We start from the raw sequence: 24521 nt of genomic DNA on the forward strand, positions 1-24521 counted from the left end.
ACATTCAACCTACTAAAAAGTATATTTTATTTAGTTTTAGCTTAAAGACTCCTTAAATCTTTTTTCAACTATTTATTCATTTTTTCAAAAACATTAGTAAACCTGTTATGTGCCAAGCACTGTGCTAGGTACTAGGGTATAGAGTGGACATAACTCTGCCCCCATCCTCAATATCTCACGGTTTTCTGGGAAAGTCAGGTAGGTGACCCTAACTGCAAACAGTGCAACGTGTGCTGAGGTAAAGGAACTCACTGAATACTGCAGCCGAAAAGGTCCAAAGAACAGTAAAAAAAGCAGTCACTCTATCTCTAAGCAGCAGTGTAAGAAATACTAAAGCCTGATGTAGCGTCTTACTTTGCACACATCATTTGAGTTTCCTTACCAATGATTTAGGGGGAAACCGGCAGTACACCCCAGAGATCATGGGGTTTTTCAGACATTTATTTATTCTGAGCCAATAACAGGGCTGGGAACACACTTCAGGTGCAATGTCAGCTGGTCCATACAGCACACATAACTGGAAAAGGTGGGTTACAAGGAATGTGGGGAGTAAAAACTGACCCCCCCCATGACTTGTCTACAGTGGAATGGCTCTGCACACAGCCACTCTGCTTACTTCAGGAGTACAACCTAAAGGTCAGCGAGGGACAGGACAGGGTAAGAATATGGTGACATGGTCCATGGTGAAGACCAAGCTTAGGATCTGGTGCCAGACTGGAGATGGTGCACTTGCTCAGTACACACACTTGGGAAATGTCTGGGAGTGGTGATGGGCACACTGGTCCCTCTTGGCTAAATACTACACCAAGCTACCAGGTTTCTGAGTTTTGATCCTAAGTGAGAGTTAGGGAGGCATATCATGGTATCCCAGTCATCTGGTTCTGGAATTTCCCCAGTGAGTAGGGAATGCTGGCATAGTAAGGGATACATATACATTCATACATATGTATACATATATATACACATTCATTCACATACGTTCATGGGAAGAAGATCTAGAGGCAGGTACACTGGGGAGTTTTCTCTTTTCTCTGTGCCTCCTATTAGAGGGGAAAAGCTAACTGTATGCGTTTTCTTACATTATACAGAGTATATGTGTCAAAGGGGTAGTTGCTGGAACAGTCCTTTCCTTCCCTTGTCTCGCCTCAATTTTTGTCAGAAATAGGTCTAGAACTTTCACTCAATTATCCATCCTTGTATAAAATCAAAACCTGGATAAATCGGCTGATGGCTGCATTTCCAATATCTTTGGCTGGGTCTTCTGGCTTCTCTGAAGCACAAACGTGTGACAACGGCACAGAAACGCAGGCAGTGACTCTTGAACACACAGAGGTTCTGCAGCTTGGTCCGTTCTCACACATTCCCAGTTTAGATTCTGAGCAGCTCTCCCTCCCCATGTGCTATGAAATAGAAGTCTGGCAGAATCATCCAAAAGAGGTGAGGTTCCTTCCCCGCAGGGGATTAGGAACAGAGGTGTGGTCCTTTCCCTCCTCAGCCTTAGAAATCGTGACCTCCCTAGAGAAGGGCCCAGCAGGCGGCCAGGACCCGCAGACGGTGCAGGGAACCAGCGCCCCTGCAAAGCCCAGAAATGCCAGAGACCAGGCCGGGAAGGCGCGAGAGGAGGCGAAGGTGTCCCCGAGGCCGGTAGCAGAGGATGCGGCAGCTTGGGCAAGGCAGTGATTGCTTTGAAGGAGAAAGGGAACGAGGGTCCCCTGGTCCCTGTGGTCTCCCGAGGTCGATTCCCCAGGGATCCAGAGCAGCGACGGGGCTCTGAGATCTGGCAAGTTCCTGGGAGCGAAGGGAGCGAGTGTCTTACCTGGCCGGGCTGGCTAGTGTAGTTGAAGGAGTAGATGTTCTCGGTGCTGAGGCTCACCACCCCGTTGTAGATGCGATCGAACTCAGCGCCCCTGGCGGGGTCGCGGGGGTCGCGGCGCCGCGCTAAGGGTTGAGCGGGGAGCCCGGGTGCCGCCGGCGGCAGAAGCCAGGGCAGCGCGCAGAGCAGCGCGCAGAGCTGCGTGCAGCCCCGCATGGTGGGCGCCGCGCCCCAGGGGAGGGGGCGAGCGAAGAGCCGGTCCTTCCAAAGCCCGTTGCGGGCCCCGGCGCCGGCTGCAGCGCAGCGCAGCGCAGCGCAGGCGATGCCTGGCAAGCCCTGCCGACGAGTGCTGGCAACGCGCTGGCGAAAGGCTGATCAAATATTGATGCAGCCTCCTGGGGTCTCCACGGAAGGTCACGGGGCGGAGGTAGGGGGTGCGGAGGATAGGGGGGCCGGGGGCTGCTGCTTTGCTTGCCGGCTTCTCAGTCTGTTTCCTTCCGCCTTTCTCATTTCTGAGAAATCCCCCACTTACCCAGCCAGAATTTCAACCATCTCTTCCCCGTCAACCTCAAAAAAAAAAAAAAAAAAAAAAAAAAAAAAAAGAAAGAAAGACAGAAAAAGAAAAAATTGCATTGGAGACATTAAAAAGAAATATCCACTAGTCTTGAAGAATCAACCTGACCAGCCATTGAGAGGAAATTCAGTCAGTTTCAAATAAATAGGCACGCGGCTGCAAGCGAAGAAATAGAAAGCAGCAGAGCCTGTCCCCAAAGAGGGTGCACGAGTTCGCATTTCCAGACTGCTACCTGCAGAGACCTCCTGCTCGTCTGAATGATGGTTAACTCGGTTAACTCTCAATTCTCCCTTCTCTAACAGAATTCTCCCTTCTCCCTTCCCAGCCACCTGCTTTATTTTCTTATCACCTCCTAATCTCACGGAGCCTCACGTCATCACTTTCTCTCTCCCTCGCCATACGTGTACGTATGTAAATATGTACAGTCATAAAAAAATAAATAGATATGGTAAAGAAAACAATTTCGAACACCGCCTTAAGTCTAGTCCCGGAAGTTGTCAAAGACGACCCAGAGCAGAGGCTCTGTGGCTTTGTGCAGAGGGCACAACTTCTGCCCCAACTTCTTGTCTACTTCACCTCTGCAGTGACTTCTTAGATTTAGCAGAATCCCCAGGATTCTGTATTGTTTTTCAGGAGAGAAACCACAGCCCCAAATCAAAAGGAGATACCCTTCAGGAAAAAATTAAGGGAGTCAACTGAAACAGTCGAAGAGTCAGGTAAAAGGGTGGATTGAGAAGAGGATCCCTCGGAAGTCCTTGCAGAATATGTCACAAGTCAGGAGGACACGTTTCTTTCAGCTTCAAGTTATTTGTAAACTAGAAAAGAATATAATTAAGTTCAACCTGAAGAAACATTAAAAAAGAAGCCACAAAGAAGGAAAAAGATCATGTTCAAAGAATTAAGATAACAGATTAAAATCCTAGCATTTACCATTCAATGGGAAGGGTTTCTCTCTTTTTTTAACCTTATTGAATTACTAAAATTTATTAAAACATCAAAAACAATGAGCGCAATACATTTGGTATAAAGTTATAAGCGCACAATCAGAAAACAATGCAGATGGACGATTGAATTAGATGACTTCCTATTAGTACTTTTATTAGAATTTAAATTTTTTTTTTTTTTTTACTTTTTAAAAATGATTTTGAAAATATATGGGCATGAGGACAAAAATACTGATTCAAAGAAGAGTCTGGGGGTAAAGTTTAAAATAGAACTGATTGTTTTTGAGAAACATAGCATGATAATTTCATCCAGAATTTGAATGATGTTGAATTGCTGTATTTAAAATGTCTATGCCTCTTTTTATAATTTAACAAAAATTCATAAACTTGAAGTTTATGCTGTCCTTTGAGATTAGCTGGCCTGGCCAGTTCAAGCACTTTCTAGAGGAGTAGGATCATGGAGTCCTACTCAAACACTAAGAGAGGTGAGGAACTGGCCCTTTCACAAGGTGACCCCTGCTTTGGGGGGCAAGTGTCTCATTATTAGAAAGATATTTCACCTTTTAAATTGAAATCTGCCTCTCTTCCACTCACTGGTGTGAGTTCTGCCGTCTAGAGCCGTAGGAATAAACTTAATCCTTCTTCCACATGACAGCCTTGTAGGGATTTGAAGGGAGCTATGACCCTTCAAGGATTGATCCTAACTTTAAGTAATGAATTTAGAAGCAATTGGAACAGACCCTTTATCCCATAGAGCCCAAAATATTTATTTTAAAGCCATTATAGATGATATCTCTGCCAGACAATTTGAGTGTTATATTGCAAATCAGGCTATACTGTGACTGACTCCTAACTCTAGCCCAAATCCAATGAATGACATTAGGTAATTAACCTCCCCAGGATCACAAGATTGCTGTAAGGATAAAAGGGGCGGGGGGGAAGAATGTATTTGAAATTGTATCAATATTAGAAAGCATAAAATGTTATACGACCAAATATTATTATATGACTATATTGTTCCATAGCTAAAAAGTAAAACATGGTCCATCAGCCAGGTTTTAAAAATATCTACAATGCCAAGCTTCCACTGTGAGAGACTAAACATACACACAGACAATGCGCAGTCCATGTAGGATGACAGACGCCTGACCCACAACCTCTGCAGCAGCCAGTCCAGGAAGCCAAACCACAAACTCTGTAGCAAACGGCCCAGAACAGTCAGGACTTGGTCAGTGACTGCCAGCTTCTCCAATTTTTGCCCCTGCTTCCAACTTAGGATCAGTCAGAGGAAGCCAAATATGTTCTACAAACCATAAAATGCGCCTGCTTCCAGCTTCTCCATGCCACCAAGATCCAATCAGAGCACTTCTGAAAACCTTCCCTTTTTTTCACTATAAAGCTTTCCTACTCCCCTGCCTTTAAGTCTCTGCCAAACACAAGTGGTGGCTTACTTTAGCAAGCTCTGAATAAATAACTTCTGGTTGTTTTCCTTGGGTGGTCCTTATTCCCATAGTGTTCCTGAAGGTTCCATTGAGATGTTGTCTGTACTGCCTGTCATCATGGGCGCCAGCCTTCAACCAGGTGCAGTACCCACCGAGTCCACTTATAGGCGTTGACATGGTAAGTCAGCACTGGGTCTGAACTCTCTGCCCTTTGCTTTGAGTTCTTTGGTTATCGAGTCTCAGTTTGATACCCCGGTTTTGTTATTGGTTCCCATTTGTTTGGCATCTCTGGTGGAGTCAGGTCCTTCCTTTTTATTCTTTTTTTTTTTTGCTCTCTTTTCTACTTCTGTTTTATGTTATGTCATCTAAAAGTGTTGTTTATCACAGAGTAGAACACAGGCATAGGCCTTTTAAGCTTTTTGTTTAAGCTGGTCTCACAGACCAGTATGGTTCTCACTTGCCTGGCATTCTTTTGGACGTACGTTGCTTAGCCTAGATAAGACTATCCTTGTGTTTCAATTTTTTTTTTTTTTGGTCCCCAGAGTTTGGCTTTGATCCACAGAGAGCTTCCTCTCTGGTTCTACACCTGCCTGGAGGTGTAGCGTGTTGGGTCTACATTTGGAGGCAGTTACCATCACACTGGGGGCTCAAGACTCACGGTGCACAGCAGCACTTTCAATGGACTGTTTGTTGCCAGCTCTTATGGGGTCAGCTAAGTCTAATTCCTCTCTTCCTTCTGGAAAAACTCCTACTTCTTATATGTCGGCTCATTACAGTTCTAATTCTTGCACCTGTGTTTCAAATGGCATAACTTCCCCAAGGATGATCTGGGCCTTCAGTGGCCAGTGTGTGGAACACTGGTCTTGAACAAAATTGTTCATTTGAGAGGTGCCTTACAAAAGAAAGAGAATAAACTTCTCAGACTCAATGGGCAGCATTTTTTTTTTACTGGTTTGCAGACACCTTGAAATGAAACTCTGTTCAAAATTGCTTCACTAGAAGATTCTTTGGTCAAAGCTAATGAACAATTTGGCAAACTTAAACAACCATCTAGACTCATTTCCATAGCAAGTCCTCCGCCTCCTTATCTTCCAGTTGCCTTCCGGTAGCCAGGTCCCCCCCATCCCGTCCCCCTTATCTTCCTGCTCTCTTCCCTTCTGCCCATCCCCCTTCATATTTCTCTTGTCCAGACCTCCTACCTTTTGTCAACAACTCTTCTAAAACCCTCAGACGCCAGTTGCCTCTAAGAATTCATCCCTCCCATAAGCTAGATACGCAGACAAGCATAAAATTTAAACCTTGGACCCAGGGGGAATTAAGAGCTGTAATGAAAGATTTCTGTAAACCCAAGCAACACCAGCAAATATTCATGGAAGAATTTGGAATTCTTTGGATACATATGACCCAGGGCTACCTGACCTATATACCTATATACAAGTCAGTGTACCTGACTTGTACACATTGTGATCAGAACCTCAGATGCTAAATCCTGGATGGCAAAAGCTGATTGGACTGATGCAGAAAGGGACCTACAGGATCCCTCTTTCCACAATAAAACCCAGGGTCAAAAAAAAGCCCATAAGACAGGTCAAACTCTCCTAAAAGCCACACCTGAAACATTTACAATAAAAGTTGATTGGACCATAATGCAATCATGCAACAAACAAAAAGATGAAACTATAAGAGATTTTGGGATAAACTAGAAAATATCTTCTAACAACACTAATCTTTCTACATCAACCCCTGCCATCTTTGCTCAGCCTCTTCTTTGGAGTAAACATAGCACACAGGTAGGTATTTCAAATAACCCACAGATTCTTCTCTAACTACAATCCTTGGGTCTTTGACTGAAAAACATTCCTTCCTGTTCTGTGATACCATCCCTACAAATTTATTATGGAGAGATATACTTTGCAAATGGAACTGAAATATTAAATGCACACAAGAGGGACTATTTCTGGTTTCAGAGGACTCACCTATTCATAGTCAAGTTGTGTCTGCTCTATATAAACCTCCCTTTCTCCACTGTATTTGGTGTATACTCCAGATGAAGATCTTGACACCACCTGATGCTCTATGGGCTAAAGTTCCCATAGGAATTGACATAGGAAAAACAATTGGAATGGAATCTATTAAAGTTCTGATAGGTCCTACCAAACTCTTATCCAAACTTCCCCAAAGCAGAAGCTAGAGCAAAGGAAAGCCTCAAATCTATGGTCCAGGGCTTCATATCCAAAGGCCTTTTCATAAGCTTCACTAACCCTTGTAACATTCCTGTGCTGCCAGTAAAGAAACCAAATGGACAAGGATACTGATTTGTTCAAGATCTCAGGGACATCAATACAATTATTATCCCTTCCTTTCCATTAGTACCTAACTGAAACACTATGCTGTCATCAGTTGTTCCCCACATCACCTGCTTCACTGCAGCAGATTATTGCTCTGGCTTTCTCAGTGTGCGTCTACACCAGGGCTGTCAATAACTTTTTGCCTTCAACTGACTGCACGACACTCTATGTGGACAGCTAGGCTCTAGCTGCCACTGCAAAACTTGTTGACGCTTCTGCTGAATTAGTTCTGGGCTCCCTGCTTGAACTTACGGTTCCACGTGGGGTAAAGACAGAACACACAACACTTTTTTTTTTTTGAAGTTTTAAATTTTATTTTATTTATTTTTTTATACTGCAGGTTCTTATTAGTTATCCATTTTATACACATCAGTGTATACATGTCAATCACAATCGCCCAATTCATCCCACCACCACCCCCCTCGCCCATGCCACTTTACCCCCTTGGTGTCCATACATTTGTTCTCTATATCTGTGTCTCAATTTCTGCCCTGCAAACCAGTTAATCTGTACCATTTTTCTAGGTTCCACATATATGCGTTAATATACAATATATGTTTTTCTCTTTCTGACTTACTTCACTCTGTATGACAGTCTCTAGATCCATCCACATCTCTACAAATGACCCAATTTCGTTCCATTTTATGGCTAATATTCCATTGTATATATGTACCACACCTTCTTTATCCATCGTCTATTGATGGGCATTTAGGTTGCTTCCATGTCCTGGCTATTGTAAATAGTGCTGCAATGAACATTGGGGTGCATGTGTCTTTTTGAATTATGGTTTTCTCTGGGTATATGCCCAGTAGTGGGATTGCTGGGTCATATGGTAATTCTATTTTTAGTTTTTTAAGGAACCTCCATACTGTTCTCCATAGTGGCTGTATCAATTTACGTTCCCACCAACAGTGCAAGAGGGTTCCCTTTTCTCCACACCCTCTCCAGCATTTGTTGTTTGTAGATTCTCTGATGATGCCCATTCTAACTGGTGTGAGGTGATACCTCATTGTAGTTTTGATTTGCATTTCTCTAATAATTAGTGATGTTGAGCAGCTTTCCATGTGCTTCTTGGCCATCTGTATGTCTTCTTTGGAGAAATGTCTATTTAGGTCTTCTGCCCATTTTTGGATTGGGGTGTTTGTTTCTTTAATATTGAGCTGAATGAGCTGTTTATATATTTTGGAGATTAATCCTTTGTCCGTTGATTCGTTTGCAAATATTTTCTCCCATTCTGAGGGTTGTCTTTTCGTCTTGTTTATGGTTTCCTTTGCTGTGCAAAAGCTTTGAAGTTTCATTAGGTCCCATTTGTTTATTTTTGTTTTTATTTCCATTACTCTAGGAGGTGGATCAAAAAAGATCTTGCTGTGGCTTATGTCAAAGTGTGTTCTTCCTATGTTTTCCTCCAAGAGTTTTATAGTGTCCGATCTTACATTTAGGTCTCTAATCCATTTTGAGTTTATTTTTGTGTATGATGTTAGGGAGTGTTCTAATTTCATTCTTTTACATGTAGCTGTCTAGTTTACCCAGCACCACTTATTGAAGAGACTGTCTTTTCTCCATTGTATATCCTTGCCTCCTTTATCGTATATTAGTTGACCATATGTGCGTGGGTTTATCTCTGGGCTTTCTATCCTGTTCCATTGATCTATATTTCTGTTTTTGTGCCAGTACCATATTGTCTTGATTACTGTAGCTTTGTAGCATAGTCTGAAGTCCAAGAGCCTAATTCCTCCTGCTCCGTTTTTTTCCCTCAAGACCGCTTTGGCTATTCGGGGTCTTTTGTATCTCCATACTAATTTTAAGATTTTTTGTTCTAGTTCTGTAAAAAATGCCATTGGTAGTTTGATAGGGATTGCATTGAATCTGTAGATTGCTTTGGGTAATATAGTCATTTTCACAAGATTGATTCTTCCAATCCAAGAACATGGTATATCTCTCCATCTGTTGGTATCATTTTTAATTTCTTTCATCAGTGTCTTATAGTCTTCTGCATACAGGTCTTTTGTCTGCCTAGGTAGGTTTATTCCTAGGTATTTTATTCTTTTTGTTGCAATGGTAAATGGGAGTGTTTCCTTAATTTCTCTTTCAGATTTTACATCACTAGTGTATAGGAATGCAAGAGATTTCTGTGCACTAATTTTGTACTCTGCAACTTTACCAAATTCATTGATTAGCTCTAATAGTTTTCTGGCAGCATCTTTAGGATGTCATCCGCAAACAGTGACAGTTTTACTTCTTCTTTTCCAATTTGTATTCCTTTTATTTCTTTTTCTTCTCTGATTGCTGTGGCTAGGACTTCCAACACTATGTTGAATAATAGTCATAAGAGTGGACATCCTTGTCTTGTTCCTGATCTTAGAGGAAACGCTTTCAGTTTTTCATCTTTGAGAATGATGTTTGCTGTGGGTTTGTCATATATAACTTTTATTATGTTGAGGTAGGTTCCCTCTATGCCCACTTTCTGGAGAGTTTTTATCATATATGGGTATTGAATTTTGTCAAAAGCTTTTTCTGCATCTATTGAGATGATCATATGGTTTTTCTTCTTCAATTTGTTAATATGGTGTATCACATTGATTGATTTGCGTATATTGAAGAATCCTTGCATCCCTGGGATAAATCCCACTTGATCGTGGTGTATGATCCTTTTAATGTGTTGTTGGATTCTGTTTGCTAGTATTTTGTTGAGGAGTTTTGCATCTATATTCATCAGTGATATTGGTCTGCAATTTTCTTTTTTTGTAGTATCTTTGTCTGGCTTTGGTATCAGGGTGATGGTGGCCTCATAGAATGAGTTTGGAGTGTTTCTTCCTCTGCAATTTTTTGGAAGAGTTTGAGAAGGATGGGTGTTAGCTCTTCTCTAAATGTGTGATAGAATTCACCTGTGAAGCCATCTGGTCCTGGACTTTTGTTTGTTGGAAGATTTTTAATCACAGTTTCAATTTCATTACTTGTGATTGGTCTGTTCATATTTTCTGTTTCTTCCTGGTTCAGTCTTGGAAGGTTATACCTTTCTAAGAATTTGTCCATTTCTTCCAGGTTGTCCATTTTATTGGCATAGAGTTGCTTGTAGTAATCTCTTAGGATGCTTTGTATTTCTGCAGTGTCTGTTGTAACAACTCCATTTTCATTTCTAATTTTATTGATTTGAGTCCTCTCCCTCTTTTTCTGGACGAGTCTGGCTAATGGTTTATCAATTTTGTTTATCTTCTCAAAGAACCAGTTTTAGTTTTATTGATCTTTGCAATTGTTTTCTTTGTTTCTATTTCATTTATTTCTGCCCTGATCTTTATGATTTCTTTTCTTCTACTAACTTTGGGTTTTGTTTGTTCTTATTTCTCTAGCTCCTTTAGGTGTACAGTTAGATTGTTAATTTGAGATGTTTGTTGTTTCTTGAGGTAGGCTTGTATAGCTATAAACTTCCCTCTTAGAACTGCTTTTGCTGCATCCCATAGGTTTTGGATCATTGTGTTTTCATTGTCATTTGTCTCTAGGTATTTTTTGATTTCCTCTTTGATTTCTTCAGTGATCTCTTGGTTATTTAGTAACGTATTGTTTAGCCTCCATGTGTTTGTGTTTTTTACGTTTTTTCCCCTGTAATTCATTTCTAATCTCATAGTGTTGTGGTCAGAAAAGATGCTTGATATGATTTCAATATTCTTAAATTTACTGAGGCTTGATTTGTGATCCAAGATGTGATCTATCCTGGAGAATGTTCCGTGTGCACTTGAGAAGAAAGTGTAATCTGCTGTTTTGGATGGAATGTCCAATAAATATCAATTAAATCTATCTGGTCTATTGCATCATTTAAAGCTTGTGTTTCCTTATTTATTTTCTGTTTGGATGATCTGTCCATTGGTGTAAGCGAGGTGTTAAAGTCCCCCACTATTACTGTGTTACTGTCGATTTCTTCTTTTATAGCTGTTAGCAGTTGCCTTATGGATTGAAGTGCTCCTATGTTGGGTGCATATATATTTATAATTGTTATATCTTTTTCTTGGATTGATCCCTTGATCATTATGTAGTGTCCTTCCTTGTCTCTTGTAACATTCTTTATTTTAAAGTCTATTTTATCTGATATGAATATTGCTACTCCAGCTTTCTTTCGATTTCCATTTGCATGGAATATCTTTTTCCATTCCCTCCCTTTCAGTCTGTATGTGTCCCTAGGTCTGAAGTGGGTCTCTTGTAGACAGCATATATAAGGGTCTTGTTTTTGTATCCATTTGGCGAGCCTGTGTCTTTTGGTTGGAGCATTTAATCCATTCACGTTTAAGGTAATTATCGATATGTATGTTCCTATGACCCTTTTCTTAATTGTTTTGGGTTTGTTTTTGTAGGTCCTTTTCTTCTCTTGTGTTTCCCACTTAGAGAAGTTCCTTTAGCATTTGTTGTAGAGCTGGTTTGGTGGTGCTGAATTCTCTTAGCTTTGCTTTTCTGTAAAGCTTTTGATTTCTCCATTGAATCTGAATGAGATCCTTGCTGGGTAGAGTAATCTTCTTTGTAGGTTCTTCCCTTTCATCACTTTAAGTATATCATGCCACCCCCTTCTGGCTTGTAGAGTTTCTGCTGAGAAATCAGCTGTTAACCTTATGGGAGTTCCCTTGTATGTTATTTGTCATTTTTCCCTTGCTGCTTTCAATAATTTTTCTTTGTCTTTAATTTTTGCCAGTTTGATTACTATGTGCCTTGGCGTGTTTCTCCTTGGGTTTATCCTGCCTGGGACTCTCTGCACTTCCTGGACTTGGGTGGCTATTTCCTTTCCCATGTTAGGGAAGTTTTCGACTATAATCTCTTCAAATATTTTCTCGGGTCCTTTCTCTCTTCTCCTTTTGGGACCCCTATAATGCAAATGCTGTTGCATTTATTGCTGTCCCCGAGGTCTCTTAGGCTGTCTTCATTTCTTTTCATTCTTCTTTATTTTGTTCCACAGCAGTGAATTCTACCATTCTGTCTTCCAGGTCACTTATCCGTTCTTCTGCCTCAGTTATTCTGCTATTGATTCCTTCTAGTGTAGTTTTCATTTCAGTTATTGTATTTTTCATCTCTGTTTGTTCTTTAATTCTTCTAGGTCTTTGTTAAATATTTCTTGCATCTTCTTTATCTTTGCCTCCATTGTTTTTCCGAGGTCCTGGACCATCTTCACTATCATTATTCTGAATTCTTTTTCCGGAAGGTTGCCTATCTCCACTTCATTTAGTTGTTTTTCTGGGGTTTTATCTTGTTCCTTCATCTGGTACATAGCCCTCTGCCTTTTCATCTTGTCTATCTTTCTGTGAATGTGGTTCTTGTTCCACAGGCTGCAGGATTGTAGTTCTTGCTTCTGCTGTCTGCCGTCTGGTAGATGAGGCTACCTAAGAGGCTTGTGCAAGTTTCCCGATGGGAGGGACTGGTGGTGGGTAGAGCTTGGTGTTGCTCTGGTGGGCAGAGCTCAGTAAAACTTTAATCCACTTGTGTGCTGATGCGTGGGGCTGGGTTCTCTCCCTGTTGGTTGTTTGGCCTGAGGCGACCCAACACTGGAGCCTACCTGGGCTCTTTGGTGGGGCTAATGGTGGACCCTAGGAGGGCTCACGCCAAGGAGTACTTCCCAAAACTTCTGCTGCCAGTGTCCTTGTCCTCATGGTGAGACACAGCCACCCCCTGCCTCTGCAGGAGATCCTCCAACACTAGCAGGTAGGTCTGGTTCAGTCTCCTATGGGGTCACTGCTCCTTCCCCTGGGTCCCGATGCACACACTACTTTGTGTGTGCCCTCCAAGAATGGAGTCTCTGTTTCCCCCACTACTGTCGAAGTCCTGCAATGAAATCCCACTAGCCTTCAAAGTCTGATTCTGTAGGAATTCCTCCTCCTGTTGCCGGACCCCCAGGTTGGGAAGCCTGACGTGGGGCTCAGAACCTTCACTCCAGTGGGTGGACTTCTGTGGTATAAGTGTTCTGCAGTCTGTGAGTCACCCACCCAGCCGTTATGGGATTTGATTTTATTTTGATTGTGCCCCTCCTACCGTCTCACTGTGGCTTCTTCTTTGTCTTTGGATGTGGGGTATCTTTTTTGGTGAGTTCCAGTGTCTTCCTGTCGATGGTTGTTCAGCAGTTAGTTGTGATTCCGGTGTTCTCACAAGAGGAAGTGAGAGCACGTCCTTCTACTCCGCCATCTTGAACCAGTCTCCACACAACACTTTTAAGTCCATCAGTTAACCTCTTATGAATTTCTGTTGCCCTCTCCCTCTCACATTACTATTAACTGCACAACACCCTGAATTTTGCCACTCTTCTGCCCCTACCAGAAAGGGAACCTCACAATCGTCTTGCTTCAGCTAGGGACTTTCTGTACCTCACTCAGCTTTATTAGAGAGGATTCTCCCTTTGAGAATTCTCCCTTTGAGAATAGTATTTGTTGATGGGTCATACTTCAAAATCGAAACTGGAGATTATCATGCCATCGCTAATGCTATCACTAATCTCAACTCTCCATTACAGGATAGTCCTCTACCTGAGGGAAAGTTAGTCCAGATGACAGAATTTATAACACTTATTAGAGCTTGTCAACTAGCCAAAGACCAGACAATAAACGCATATACAGATAGCAGGTATGCTTCTGGAGTAGTACATGCTGCTTTAGAAACAAAAAGATTCTCTCACTTCTGCTGGAATCCCCATCAAAAGTGGACAACAAGTTAAGAAATTTTTAGATGCACTTCAACTTCCCAGTGAAAGGGCTATTGTAAAGATTGAGGCCCATGGTAACAGAGACAAAAAGATTAAATGGAAGTTAAAGGAGATGCTCTAGTAGATCATTTTGCCAAACAAGCAGGCTTAACCAAGATTATGATACTAACTAACCCCCTAAAAGACAAATCTCTGGATTGAGACAAAGAAGTTGAGGATTATCACAGATCCTTTAGAAGCAGATGATCTTTGGAAATAGACAATGGACCAAAGACCTTTGGAATAAGCCCATAGCCTTGGAAAATGGACAGATTCCAACTAAGACATTGTACCAGGACCCCTGTCTAATTGTTGTTTTGTTTTTGACTGACTTACTGATATTCTCCTTCTCTATTACTATATAGATCACTGATGTTTTCTACCCAGAATGCTCCCTTCTCTCCTTTTCCCCCCTCTTTATTATAATTGTTGGATCAGAACATAGTCACTCTTCTTAGATTGTCCCAGATAGGACCCTCTGCCCTCAGCCTTACTGACTGTTGGATATGCCATTCATCATTAGATTCTCACAATGCAAATGTATAGGCTAGCATCAAATGAGATCATAGAGAACTATAGCCAATGGCTATTCCACTTGCACCTACATGGACAAACTACATTAAACACATTAACCTGTGACTGCTATTTTCCCTTCTCCCAGAGAAAGAATCAATTAGTACAATCTATTGATCAGACCCCAGATAATTCTAAATTTGAATTCAACAAACTTTGTAGGGTGATGGGCCAAATACTTGCCACTTGGAAGAGACTAATAGAGATCTAAATATGTAAGTTCTTGGTTCTGACTTCATTTTATGATAAAATCTTTTTTCTTGGATCTCCATGTGCCCCTATAGGCTACTACTTCCTTTGCAGGCAGAACACATGGTCTTGTTTGCCTCAGACTAAGATTTTATCCACTTTAGTAATAGCATCCCAAGACTTCTTTATACACCTAGACTCTAATTCTATAAACTACCAAGGATGGAAATTCTGACTCAGATGCAAGCTACAAAAGGAGACTACCCTTGATTGTTCAGGTACTCTACCTGGAGGAATTGCTGACTCATTGTTTATCCTAATAATCAGAGCAGTCTTCTCAATGGTGAGAATTATACAAATAGAAAAGGCTATAAGATGAAGTTATCATTAACTTTGGCAGAAGTTATTAATGATACTACCTAAGCTCTAGAAGGAATAGAAATCAGTCTCAACTCATTGGCATGAGCAGTGGTGGACAGTTGCATTGCTCTTGATCTCTTGTTTGCTAGTCATGGTGGTGTCTGTGACTGAATATTCAAACAGACAATGGCCAGATGATATATAACAATAGAACTTGACCCACAATCTCTGCAGCAGTCAGTCCAGGAAGCCAAACCATAACCTCTGCAACAATCAACCCAGAATTGTCCTGATTTGGTCATGTCTGCCAGCTTCCCTATTTTTTGTTCCTCATAACCAACCAGAGATCTATATGATTTATATCCCAGTTTAGGTATTTTTACATTTTGAAAATCAGAATATATAAAACGTATGATTCTTTTCATAGTAGTACTGAAGACGAATCTTCTCCATAGTAAAAAAAAAAATCAGTGTCATAAAGAATAGAAGCAGTTGTGGAAACAAAGACTATTGACATGAGAATAAACAGAAACTATTTATTTGGCATTTGATATAGGAAGGATCATCCACCATCACTTGCATTTGGCAGAGACTCAAAGACAAGAGGGGAGTGGGAAAGGTTTATAGTGAAATAAAGGGAAGACTTCAGAAATACTCTGATGAGAATTTGGGATGGGGGAATTGGAGGTGGACTAAGCAGAAGTAGAGCATCTTATGGCTTGGGGAGCATATCTGGCTCACATTTGGACCACACAGAGAAAGCTAAATAAATAGCTTTCTTGAGGTATAATTGACACACAACAAACTTCACATATTTAAAGCATATATATCACCTGTGTTATAGACACACATACTCATGAAACCATTTTCTACATATCCAACATTCTCTAAAGTTTTCTTCTTCCTTTAAATCTCTCTCCTACTTCCTCTCTGCTTCCTTTCTATTCAAGCATCCAGTGGTCTGTTTTCTGTTACTACATTAACTTTCATTTTCTAGAGACTCATAAATGGACTCACACCGTATATACCCTTTTTAAAATTTGTTTGGCTTCTTTCACTCAGCATAATTATTTTATTAAATGAGTTCTGTTAAAATTTTGCTAAGAATTTTTGCATCTATAATCATGAGGGATATTCGTTTGTAGTTTTCTTGTAAACTTATCTCTGATTTAGATATCAGGATAATGCTGGCCTCATAGAGTGAGTTGGAAATTATTCCCTCCTCTTCAACTCTTCAATTTTTTTGAAAGAGTTTCTGTAGAATTGGTAATATTTCTTCCCCAAATGTTTGGTAGAATTCACCAGTAAAGCCATCTGGACCTGTATTTTTCTTTGTGAGAAGTTTTTTTTTTTTTTTTTAATTGCAACTTTAACTTCTTTAATAGATATAGGGCTATTTAGGTTATCCATTTTTTCTTGAGAAAGTCTGATAATTTATGTTTTTCAAGGAATTTGTCCATTTTTTCCTATGATGTTGAATTTATTACTATAGGGTTGTTCAAAATATTACATTATTCTTTTAGTATCGGTAGAATCTGTCACCTCTCTCATTTCCAATATTGGTGATTTATATGTAACTTTCCCCTGATCAATTTGTTTATAGGTTCATCAATTTAATTAATCATCTCAAAGATTCAGCTGTTAGTTTCATTGGTTTTCTCTATTGTTTTTTGCTTTACTATTTTATTGATTCAGCTTTAATCTTTATTATTTCTTTCCTCCTTGTATTTAACCATTGTGGTCAGAGAACATAGCTAGTATAACTTGAATCCTTTTGGATTTATTGAAACTTGCTTTATGGTCCAGATTATTGTCCATCTTGCTAAAAATTCTGTATACATATGATAAGCATTTGTATTCTGCTGGTTGTTGGAGTAATATTCTATATATGTAATCAGGTCAAGATGGCTGATAATGTTTTTCAAGCCTATTATAACCTTGCTGATTTTCTACCTACTTGTATTATAGGTTATTCAGGGAGGGGGATTGAAATTTCTGACTATAATTGTGGAGTTTATTTCACATTGCAGTTCTATCAGTTTTTGCTTCATTTATTTTGAAGCTCTCTTATTAGGTGCATAAATGTTTATAATTGTTGTATACTTTTGATTTAATGGCCCCTTTACCATCATGAAATGATCTTATTTACCCCTGATAATATTCTTTGCTCTGAAATCTACTTCATCAAATATTGGTAAAGCCACTCCAGCTTTCTTTTGATTAGTGTTAGCATGATATATCTTTTCCCATCCTTGTACATTAAACTTACTTGTGTTTTTATATTATTGATAAATGTGTGTCTCTTTTTATAGGCAGTAATTAAAAAAATCTAATCTGACAATCTCTGCCTTTTAATCGAGGTGATTAGACTATTTGCATTTAACGTAGTAATTGATTTGTATCTATCATCTTGCTGTTTTTTCCTATTTCTCTCATCTGTTCTTTGTTTCCTTTTTTTGCACTTTTCTGCCTACTTTTAAGCAACTATTTTTTGTTATCTCTTTTATAATATCTCTTTTTATAGATATCATCTCGTTTAGCTGTAATTCTTACTACTTTAGTGATAGCTTTAGGGTTTATAGAATACATCTTTAACTTGTCACAGTCTAACTTCAAGTGATTTTCTAACACATCAGAATAGTATAAGAGCCTACAACAATATATTTCCTCTGGACTTTATGTTATTGTTGCCATGCATTTTGCCTTTACATATATTATAAACATCACAATACATTTGCATTATACTTGTTTAAGTAGTCAACTATCTTTTAAAGAGATTTAAATAATAAGAAAAATAATCTTACGTACTTACTCCTGTAGCTATTTCCAGTGCTTGTCATTGTGTAGATCCAGATTTCCACCTGGTATCATTTTCCTTCTGCTTGAAGTACCTACTTTAACATTCCTCATAGTGGGGGTCTGCTGGTGATAAATTTTATCAGTTGTATGTGGAAGCATATTTATTTCATCCTCATCTTTAAAATATATTTTTGACAGATACAGAATTCTAGGTTGACAGGTATTTTTCTTTTAATACATTAAGGATGTTTTACTGTCTTCTTGCTTGCAATAGTTCTCATGAGAAATATGATGTTATCCTTATTTTTGTTCCTCTGTAATGTCTTCCCTCTGGCTGCTTTTAAGATTTTTTCCTTTACCACTGAATTTGGTTATTATGTACCTTGATGTAATGTTCTTCATGTTTGTGTTTGGATTTTGTTGAGCTTCTGGAAGGCGGGTTGGCGGGTAAAGATGCTGATAGGAGGATTGAATTAGTGATGAGAGCTTATGGAAGTTGTCTTCAGATTGCTTCAGTGTTGTCAGTGAAGTAGGGAGCAAGGTCACTGGCTGAGACTGAGGATAGAGGAAGAGATGTTGAGCACGAGAGAAGGTATAAAGTTGTCATTTGGGAGGGTAGGAGAATTAATAGAGCAGGGAACGGTACTGTGGTCTTCAGTCATTTTTAAAGGCCCACTTAAATTTAGTGATCAGGAATTTAAAGTCAGCATGGCTGAGTGTTTTTCTCCTTCCAGTTTCATCTGGAAAGGTTCATGCACTTAGTAAATACAGTGTTGAAATAGCCAGGATTGTGGTTTTGCCAAGTTTTCAGTAACTCAGAGAGGGGCAGGGAGTTGAAGATGTATGCAGGGGATGATTATATTGACTGACTGTTGAATATAACTATATCAAACTTCCTCAATCAGAGTGGAAACTATTAGAAGGCAGTTCTTTGCATCTAGAAGGTGTTGAATGTGTATTTGCTGGCCCATGTATGGGTGTGTCTTAACAGTAGAAAACCGGGACCTGAAGGAGGTTGTATTATTGGAGCAAATTAACTCTGTTTTCCAATGAAATGCTCTGTGAAGATCTTAACATGGGATACACAGCTTTGCCTGTCTTGGCTCCACCCAATTAGGGCAGCCTTCCTTACACCAACACCAGAGGTACTGGACTTTTTCCACTCCCTTGCACTTGCCACACACCTTTGCATATGTGGCTTCCTGTGCAGGAAGGCTTTATCCGTCCCTGGTAATTTACTCATCCTTGCTTTTCAGCTTTCCTAGTAATTCAATTATTCCTATAAGTTTAGTATCTAGTTAGTATGCCTAATTGTTAGCACTTGTCACAGTTTTAATTTGACATTTGTATTGTTGGTAACTGCTATTACACAGCAAGCTTCCTGAGGCCAGGCACTTTGCCTGTTTTAAGACTCCGCTGAATATAACATAGTCTCTGGCACATTGGTAGGTAGTAATAAATATTTTTGAATAAACAGAGGTGAAAGCAAGTGTGACATGTGAAGTTTGGTGTGGGGAGCAACGTCTTTCTTTCTGAGAATTCACAAGAACCTGGCTAATGCTACATGCCTACCCTCCAAAACTATGGCCGGAACCCTGCCGACAAGCGGCCAACGCAAGACGCGCCAAAAGCCTTTTTATCTCATAGCGCAAGCCAGATTTTGGGAGGCGCCTGCGCACTGGCCTCGCCGGATGTACGCTACGGAATGGGCGGGGCTCCGGTAACCTAGGCAACATCCCGGAAGCGGCCGGCTGTGTTAACTTGTGGCCGGCTGGGTGGTTCTGGAGCCTGGAGTTTTAGTCGTGGTGGAGGCAGCAGTCAGGAAACGGCAAGGCAGGTTGCGATGACGGGGCGGAGGCCTGTAGCCCGCCCCACAGAATCTTAGGGACCGGGGCTACAGGGCGGGGCGAACGGTCGTGGCGTCTTCCTCTCTGTTCCCTGGGGATCCAGGCGCCTGGGTTGAGGATCCTTACTACAGAAAGTGCACCCGCGACTCCATGTGTTTTGCGAGTGTGTGTGCGTGTCAGGGTGCCTGTCTGGGTGTCTTTGTGTCTAGCGCGCTCCCCCAGGAGCATCCTGAGTGTGCGCGTGCGCACCGCTTTCGGGCACTTATGCGCAGAGCTAGAAATTGGGGTGCCCTAATGTAGTTTTCAAGGAATTTCCGGTCTCTTGGGAGAGAGACAAACTACCCGGGGTACTTGGGAACAGGGAGGGTCATTTAAGTCGATTTGAAGGTTAGGAAAGGGTTTATCAGGAAGGCCCGCCTGAATGAGTTTTGAAGAGTGAGTGGGAGTTAACCCCGTGGAAAAGGGAGTGAAAGTGTGACGGATGTTCCAAGCAGAGCGTAAGGAACGGCTGGAACTATATGTGAAGGCGAGAGCTTTGTTTTAGGATGTGTGGGAGATGTGAGAGGAGAAATGACTGCAAAGAAAGGTCAGCTGGGCCGCACGGAGCGGGGAGAGTGTCTTGAGTGCCGAGCTGAGCTGGATTCCTCTCTGCAGGGGAGCGCTGTTAAAATCTTTTGAGGAAGGAAGTAAAGTTTTGGGAGCTATACTCTATCCATATATCTGGGTAGGAGTGATTGGAGGGATAGTGTTTGGAAAGAGGTCTTGTTTCCCTTTGATCAATTTTCCACTAGCCATATTGGTTTTACTAAATCCCATCGTAACGGACCTTGCTTAAAACACTTCAGTGGCTTCCTGTAGGTCTTTAGGTTAGTGTTCAAATTGCTGTGGCTCACAAGGCCATAATCTGGCCTCTGCCTTTCTTTTTTATCCTCTTTCTAGCCTTCCTACCCTCTCAAATCTTTGTTAGTCAAACTGAACCTCTCAAACCCTTTGTAAGTGCCCTCCCCCGACCCCAACCTGGAGCATTTTTTCCCCAGCTTCTAACTTTTAGTCATAGTTCCGCCCTCAGCTTAAATATTTTTAGGGGAATTAGAGGGGGGAGGTTGCCTTTTCTCACTGTGTAGAGTAAGTTAGGTATTTCTATGACACTGAATTTACTTCCAACGTTAGCCTTTTATTGCAATTACTTATTTAATTGTGGTCGGACAAGCTAAGCTCTGTGAGGGTCCAGAGTTATTCCACTTTCTTGCTGTATCTGGTGCCTAGCTCTCGGCAGGTGCTTTCAAAATACTTGTTGAAATAATAGATGGTTGATGAAGTGGGCGAGCAAATGAGTGAAAGGAAGATTAATTAGGGGAAATAATGAGAACCTGGACAAAAACATTCATAGTAAAGATGAAAAAAGAGGGACATGAGAGAGATGTTTGAGGGAAAGAATGAATAGATTCTGGTATCTGATTAGCTTTGAGACAAGAAGGGAGAGAAGGTGATGCTAAGGTTTTAAACTGGAGCAACTGGAAGAACGGTAATTCTGTACTTCAGGGTTATTCAGCAGACATTTACTGAGCAAGCCAGTTATAGATCAAGAACTAGACACTGGTGGGGAGGGGCCATGGATGCTAAGCTGTATATTGGCCGTACTGTATTTGAGATATTTGAGAGATGTGCACAGAAGCCAGTTGGAAATGAGTGTTAGGTGTTTTGAGGAAAGGTACGCATCCTTGATTTGGGACTAACTTTCACAGCGTGTTTGTGTTCCCAGTACATGGATAGCTTTGCGCAAGGGAGTGGGTGAGATCACTAAGGGAAGATGTGAATTCCCCTGTAGGTGAGATCACTAAGGGAAGATGTGAATTCCCCTTGGTGATCTAGGAAGTAAGCTCCATGAGAGCTGATTCCATGTTAGACTTGTTGACTGTCGTATCTCCAGTGCCCGGCCAGTGCCTGGCATGTGGTAGACTCTCAAAAACAATTATTGGACAAAGAGAGTGGGTGTCCAATGGAAAGAAAAGAAGACTGGGATAGAACTGAGTGAAGATCCTTGATTACATAGTATGTGAGTATTGTCTTAGCCTGAAAAGAAAAGGAGAAAAGAATAGGAGAGAAACCAGGAGAGAGAGTGTCATGGAAGCCAAGGGAGGGGCGAGCTTCCAGGAGTGGGCGTCTCTAGAGATGGAAAGGGCCTGAGAAATAAGGGACCAATAATTTTAGCAATTAGGAAGCTATTAGTATTTTAGATTTTCTCCCAACGTGCCTAGATTTTCTGGGTTATGCTAATTTTATTATTTGACATCTTGGCACTGTAAACCATCAGACTATCTTTATAATCTCACATTTCAGCATGTAAACTGTAGCTCCCTTATGATACCTGGTTCCTGTAAATGGCACAGAATCCCTTCGTTAGACCACGAAGTCTGATCTTTGGTCAAGAAAAATATGGTCACCTTTACTGGTGATGTTCAAGAGAACACTTTTCAGTGCATAGGTGGTTCCTGTGTTATAAAAGTTTGAAGTATAACTGAGGCTTAGTAAATACAAGTGCTGAAATAGGCCTCTCCTTCATGAAGTTTGTTGGTGAAGGGAAGGTCAGAGATAGGATAGCAGCTTTGTTACACCATTGTGAACTTAACCTTTGCGTACTTCAGATTCAGGGATGGTTTTTCAGAATTGTGGCTGGTGGAAAAGTATAATATTTTAAATAACTTGAAATAAAGTATTTTAAGAGTAACACGAGTTCATCGTAGAAAGTTTGGAAAATATAGAACCAACCAGAGATAACTTAATTCTAGTAATGTTTTCTAGAATGTGCATTATTATAATTAGTCATAATTAGTCAGATCTGGTTTTGAGTGTCAGCTCCCAGCTCTGTGCATTATTATTTCTGTGACTTTGAGCAATATCCCCAAAGCCTCAGTTTTCTCATTTGGGAAAGGGGGTTAATAATTGTTGCTGACATAATCATTAGTAATCCTTAAGTAGAACTTAGTATGTGCTGGGCAGGGGTTCTGAGCAGCTTGTGCATTTAATTAGTTCCATTTTACAGCTAGTGGCAGAGCTGGGATGTGAACCCAGGCAGTCTGGTTTTAGACTGTACTCTTAACTACTATGCTCTAGTGTGTCTCAGGATAGTATGTGCCTCATCGGGTTGTGGGATTAAATGTGAAGCTTTTAGCACAGGTAAGTGCTTTATTAGTATCGTGTGTGTATTAACATCATGAGAATATACTATATGTGCAGTTCTGTATTCTACTTTTTACACTGAACTTTCTATGTACTTTCCTACATTCTTCATAATATAATTTTAATGAATACATAATTCATCATTTAGATGTACTGACATTTTATGATTCCCCTTTGTTTCTGCCAAGTAAATCGAAGATCTAAGTGGTTAAAGAGTAAAATACATAAGAAAGCCTTTTTGAATAACCATTATATTTTTCCATATCTTTTTTTATAACAGCATTGTTGAGATATAACTCACAGACCATAAAATTTAGCCCTTTAAAGTATACAGTTTAGAGTTTTTTAGTATATTCACAGTTTTACAACCATCACAACTATCTAACTCCAGGACATTTTCACTAATCTACTTTATGTCTTTATGGACTTGCCTATGCTGGACATTTCATATAAATGGAATCATATAATTTATGACCTTTGGTGTCTGGCTTCTTTCTCTTAGCATAATATTTTCAAGGTTCATCCATGTTGTAGCATGTGTCAGTACTTCATTCCTTATTATTGCTAAATAATATTACAGAATATGGATATACAATATTTTATTTATCCCTTCTTCAGTTAGTGGATATTTGGGATGTTTCCACTTTTTGTCTATTAAGAATAATGTTGCTATGAACATTCATGTCCAAGTTTTTGTGTGGACATAAGTTTTCAATTCTTTTTGCTATATATGTGGGACTAGAATTGCTGAGTCATGTAGTAGTAACTCTGTGTTTAACTTTTTTAGGAACTGCCAAACTGTTTTCCAAAGTGGCTATGCCATTTTGCATTCCCACTAGTGATATGTGGGGATTCCAATTTCTCCACATTCTCGCCAAAGCTTGTTATTTACATCTTTTTGATTATAACCATCCTGGTGGGTGTAAGGTAATATCTCATTATGGCTTTGATTTGCATTTAATGACTGGTGATCTTGAACATCTCTTCACATGTTTATTGGCCATTTGTAGTATCTTCTTTGGGGAAATGTGTATTCAAATCCCTTAGCCATTTTATTTATTTATTTTTTCTTTCTTTTTTTAAAAAAATTTAAAATTTATTTTTGGCTGCATTGGGTCTTCGTTGCTGCACGCGGGTTTTCTCTAGTTGTGGCGAGTAGGGGCTACTCTTCGTTGTGGTGCGCGGGCTTCTCATTGCAGTGGCTTGTCTTGTTGCAGAGCATGGGCTCTAGGCACGCGGGCTTCAGTAGTTGTGGCACATGGGCTCAGTAGTTGTGGCTCGTGGACTCTAGAGTGCAGGCTCAGTAGTTTTGGTGCACAGGCCTAGTTGCTCTGCGGCATGTGGGATCTTCCTGGACCAGGGCTCAAACCTGTGTCCCCTGCATTGGCAGGTGGATTCTTAACCACTGTGCCACCAGGGAAGCCCCCTTAGCCATTTTAAAATTGGATTTTTTGTTGTTGAGTTGTAAGAGTTCTTTATATATTCTGGATACAAGTAACTTATTATATATATGATTTGCAAATGTTTTCTCTCATTCTTTTGGTTGTCTTTTCACTTTCTTTTTTTTTTTAATTTATTTTTATTTATTTATTTATTTATTTATTTTTGGCTGCGTTGGGTCCTCGTCTCTGCGTGAGGGCTCCCTCTAGTTGCGGCGAGCGGGGGCCACGCCTCATCGCGGTGCGCGGGCCTCTCACTATCGCGGCCTCTCTTGTTGCGGAGCACAGGCTCCAGACGCGCAGGCTC

The 24521-nt window shown here is 40.6% G+C and overlaps 2 protein-coding genes across 11 annotated transcripts in view; one reads left to right on the plus strand and one right to left on the minus strand.

Annotated features, from left to right (window-relative positions):
* SIDT1 (SID1 transmembrane family member 1) overlaps positions 1 to 2330 on the minus strand; it is a 92998-nt gene extending 90668 nt beyond the window's left edge. For all 3 annotated transcript variants that reach the window (XM_057546052.1, XM_057546050.1, XM_057546051.1), the window contains exon 1: positions 1817 to 2330. In XM_057546052.1, coding sequence (XP_057402035.1) covers positions 1817 to 2029 — 213 coding nt within the window. In that variant the 5' untranslated portion in view covers positions 2030 to 2330. The remainder of the gene's footprint in view (positions 1 to 1816) is intronic.
* A 17153-nt stretch (positions 2331 to 19483) lies between these two features.
* The window catches only part of SPICE1 (spindle and centriole associated protein 1), a 73073-nt gene continuing 68035 nt past the window's right edge, over positions 19484 to 24521 (plus strand). For 5 of the 8 annotated variants that reach the window (XM_007181916.2, XM_057545749.1, XM_057545746.1 and 2 more), the window contains exon 1: positions 19484 to 19581. Coding sequence is in view for 1 of the 8 variants with exons in the window: in XM_057545747.1 (XP_057401730.1) it covers positions 20166 to 20181 (16 nt within the window). In the remaining 7 variants the exon portion in view is untranslated. Of the gene's footprint in view, positions 19582 to 19851; positions 20182 to 22709; positions 22773 to 24521 lie in introns of those variants that run through there. The other 3 variants (XM_057545747.1, XM_057545745.1, XM_057545744.1) reach the window with 3 other exon arrangements.

Source organism: Balaenoptera acutorostrata, chromosome 4 (assembly GCF_949987535.1).
Source record: "Balaenoptera acutorostrata chromosome 4, mBalAcu1.1, whole genome shotgun sequence".
Taxonomy (NCBI): domain Eukaryota; kingdom Metazoa; phylum Chordata; class Mammalia; order Artiodactyla; family Balaenopteridae; genus Balaenoptera; species Balaenoptera acutorostrata.